Source organism: Pecten maximus, chromosome 5, assembly GCF_902652985.1.
Source record: "Pecten maximus chromosome 5, xPecMax1.1, whole genome shotgun sequence".
Classification (NCBI taxonomy): domain Eukaryota; kingdom Metazoa; phylum Mollusca; class Bivalvia; order Pectinida; family Pectinidae; genus Pecten; species Pecten maximus.
The window spans coordinates 40,926,159-40,930,734 of NC_047019.1; the positions used below are offsets into that span (position 1 = coordinate 40,926,159).

Sequence of the window (4,576 nt, forward strand, 5' to 3'; positions counted from 1 at the left end):
TTGAAATTTCACGCCCGATTTCGTAAACTAATATCGAGAAATCGACAACATGTTATGGCTTATTTTAAAGATAGACCATTTCTCTTTAATTTAAGTCCTACTTCGAAAAAATCCACCCAATACAACCGAAGCTACGGTACTTAGAAATAAATACATCAGATTTCAAGCCTGGGGGAGTTCAGAACCTTTCTCATTTATATGTACTCTATATGTTATTATTTTATAAAACGAGTCAGGCACCTGTGGTCAACAGCAGCACTTCCACCCACAAGGTAACCAGTGGTTTAATGGTCAGCCGTATATCAGTAATGGACAACCCCCAAGGTACGTTCTATACTATGACGTCCCCGTCCCCGCCACCCATGGCCACACTGAACACGTCTCAACCACAGGCGCTTGCATAGAAAATATCACTTTCGTTATTTTTTTGATATGACAGCGGTATGTGTAATGTGTAAGAGGGAAGGTTGGCAACTACGCCACGAGCGAAACGGCACCCCATCTCACTTCAATCGACTAAAAAACACATTTATTCAAACTGACACGGCGCACAATACATGCGACCGTCATCAGAAAACATTCATCTTTGACCTACCGTGCCACTCAACACGAATTGTTACATCCAAAACACAATAATCCGTGAAAACATCGCCGAATTCCTCGCTCAGAACGCCATTTCTGAAACTGCTCCCTGAGCCTGTCCAGATTCTTCATTTACATACGGGGTTCAAAGGTCATGCGATTATATAATCGACTGTCACCAGGTGCACTTTTTTGGGTCATCTCGGCATGCTTTATTTCACAGGTGCATGCACAGGACGTCGTTTGCGATATCACGGACTAATAAGATAGCATGTTTTAATGCCATGCAGTGATGAGATCGTCCTTTCCTTTTCTTCAACTGCATCATTTCGGTAGTTGTTGAATTTCGTTTTCAATCAAAAAGATTGCATATAACGGTGATCAATAACTTGTTCAAGACAGGGCCGGGACATTATCATCTTCGCTAGCCAAGGCTTCTGATTACGTTACACTCCACGAACCCTTGGCGGATATAGTCGTGTTCAAACCGTCGCGCCCTGGAATCCCAGGGCATCCAATCAAATCGCGTTTTACATTCTGGCTTGGTTTCGCAGTAAACAAAAAATGCGGCACCCAGTACAGAGCTACATTGCCGACTATGTCATGGCATTTTACCTAAATACAAAAATCACAATCTTTGGGGGAACATTCGCAGTGTTTGATCAATTCATATAAGTCATTGATCACATATCTCATCGAAATGACACCAAACCTCGATGTGTGTTTGTAAACATCACCGATGAAGTAAATCGGTAACGCTTGTTTTGATTGGTCGAAAATTTCATGCGTGAAGGGTGGTAATTTCGAATCGCCGCTAGAGGGCCAGAACTGACGACTATATCCGCCAAGGGTTCGTGGAGTGTAACGTAATCAGAAGCCTTGGCTAGCGAAGATGGGACAGTATACGTATACCATGAACAAGCAGTATCAGTTGGAATTTTTCGAAGTTAAAATTGTGATGGGGTAATAGCTGATAGTTGTTTGATATTTTTATTTTTTATTGTACTTGCCATCTATTTAGGGCTATGCCAATCTTCAATTTTTAAAAAATGGACCCCTGCATGACTAGTTAAAAATGTATATACCACACACAATACCGATAAGAATAAGAGGTTGTTCTGGGTATTCTGGCGTTAGCCCTAAAATACTATAAAAGTCTGACGTTGACACAAAATAACCACTACTTCCCCCCTCAAGTATTCTCTTTTCTTTCTCATTTTAATTCAGTTTCATAATTCTGTAAGCACTTCAGCCAGCTTGATTATTATTAGAGTAGCGTTTGATGCTCACACACTGAATTTACCAGGTAATTCATCAATAACTTAAATTTTATATATGCGAGCGATGTAAAGTGGAATATACATTTTACAATGCGTTAAACTCTTTGACATTGTCACTGGCGGATTTAAAGGCCCCCCCCCCCCCCCCCCCCCCCCCCATTTACCTGTTATTTTTTTCAGGGGGAGTACCCGCGGACGCCCCCCCCCCCTCCCCTTTAATTTCGCACGCCCCCTATTTGAAAATCCTGTGTCCGCCCCTGATTGTAGACACTAAGAGGCAAACTGATATCGAGTGTATTAAAACCGAAATCAAGTAAGAAAGTAATACTGTTTCGAAAATTTGAATAAAAAGGGGTTTAAAACAAAATGACTGAAGGAACTCAATATTTCGATAATCGTACAGTGATAGATGTACTCATAAAATTTGGATTGAACTCAAAGAACTTCTAGCAAACATTTAATATAACATCGTGGGAAATGAAAATAAATTGATGATGGATCATAGATCACAACGTACGAATCGTTTGGCAGGTCTGAAGTATGATTTTCGTATTTGACGACGACATGATATTTGTAAAATGTGCAGAAATAAATGAACTGGTCTGAAGTAGGTTATGTTGGTACACATGTATACGTTCCAGTTACCTGATGACCATATTCGTGATTCACTTTTCTTTTTGTTCGTCCAGATTTCAGTAAACTGACAAAAGTTAATCAATAAATAAGCATTTTGTTCTACCTTTGTGACAATTATTTCATTATTTAGAAAACGATACGATAGTGAAGTTCTGTGTGAATCAATGTATGCCCCCTCCCCCCTTTCCACTTATCGAAAATCTTATTCTCGAAAGATTGCAAAATTTGCTATAATCATGTAATCATTTCATTTTTCCGAAATTTTGTTCCGAAATTTTGGCCCCCAGACCCCTCGCCAAAAAAAAGAAATCGGCTCCCGCCTATGGCGCACGCATTACCGCATTACCACTAAATAACTTGACCCCCCCCCCCCCCCTTTCCAATTCCTGGATCTGCGCCTGCTGTGTACTGTCATATATCTAACGTTCAAAAAAAAAAAAATGAATAACTTATGATTATAAATCATCGTTCATCGACGAAACGCTTCAAGTAATCGTAAATTAGATGAAACTCTTCAGCGAGCCGAAGCATTTTCCGGACAAAATGCATGCGGAGATGACCCCCAAAAGTACACCTGACGACTGACGATCATATAATCGCATGACCTTTCAACCCCGTATGTAAATGAAGAATCTGGACAGGCTCAGGGAGCAGTTTCAGAAATGGCGTTCTGAGCGAGGAATTCGGCGATGTTTTCGCGGATTATTGTGTTTTGGATGTAACAATTCGTGTTGAGTGGCACGGTAGGTCAAAGATGAATGTTTTCTGATGACGGTCGCATGTATTGTGCGCCGTGTCAGTTTGAATAAATGTGTTTTTTAGTCGATTGAAGTGAGATGGGGTGCCGTTTCGCTCGTGGCGTAGTTGCCAACCTTCCCTCTTACACATTACACATACCGCTGTCATATCAAAAAAAATCTAAAGTGATATTTTCTATGCAAGCGCCTGCGGTCTCAACCCAGCACTCCACCGCCATCTTCAGATAACCCCCCGGCATGGGCTATAGCCCTCATTTCACCGCTCATATCAAAAGTTGACACTTTAACAAGTAAACTTTCTAAACTAGATTCACTTGAAAAAGTTTTTCGTGACCTCCATGAAGACGTCAAGAACTTGAAAGTTCGGCTGGACGATATAGAGGAGTCTCAGACTTTTATAAATAGAAAATTTGAGGAAACCCGGGTCTACCATACGGATCTCAGTAAATTACACGATGATGTCATTGACCTAAAGTGTCGCTCTATGAGAGAGAATTTATTATTTTTTGGAATCCCGGAGGAGGGGGGACCCGATTTTGTCGACAGATCTGATCCTACGACAGGAATTTCGGAACGTGTGCCCAATGAGGACTGTATTGATAAACTGAAAACACTAGCGAGTCAGAAGCTGGACTTTACGGAGAACCTGCTTATCGACAGGGCCCATAGGATAGGTCCAAAAACAACAGGGAAGGTGAGACCCATCGTCTCCAAATTTAACCAATTTCAGCAGAAGGAACGATTGAAAAAAAAATCCAATAAAAAAAATCCAATAAACTGAAAGGTTCAAACATTTATATCTCTGACCAATACCCAAAGGAAGTACAGGAGGTGAGGAGGGAGCTATGGCCGATATGGAAGAAGGCCCGTGACGACAAAAAGAGGGCAGTATTTGTTAAAGACAAACTTTATATTGACGGTGTTTTGTACAAGTGTCCGGACCCGCCCGTTCCGTCCGCAAATGTCCAGGCACCTGGCAACCCTAGGGGTGCCCCTAAAGGTGCACACACACGCAAACGTCACCAATAGGAAAACGTGGAGCACGGGTCTTGTATCGACCCAGGGTCTGAATGTATAAGCCTGCTATATTGGAATATTAATGGCGGTTTCGATAGAAAACTGAAATCTTCTAGTCTAACTAATTTCATTAAAACTTATAATATAATTATCCTAACAGAGTGTTGGATCCCTAATGATTACCATGTTGATATTGACGGATTTGATACATATATAATACCTAGAAAGCTTACTACTGCTACCCAGGGTGGCGGTATAGTAATTTTGATAAAATCTAATTTAAAACAATTTGTTTCTATATGT

The 4,576-nt window shown here is 40.9% G+C and overlaps 1 protein-coding gene across 1 annotated transcript; it reads left to right on the plus strand.

Moving 5' to 3' along the window:
* Positions 1-323: 323 nt before the first annotated feature.
* LOC117328461 lies at positions 324-4,285 on the plus strand. Its single transcript, XM_033885994.1, has 3 exons — positions 324-387; positions 3,457-3,950; positions 4,076-4,285. The coding sequence occupies exons 1-3, from the start codon at positions 339-341 to the stop codon at positions 4,283-4,285; spliced, it is 753 nt and encodes a 250-aa protein (XP_033741885.1). The 5' UTR covers positions 324-338.
* The last annotated feature ends 291 nt before the right edge of the window (positions 4,286-4,576 follow it).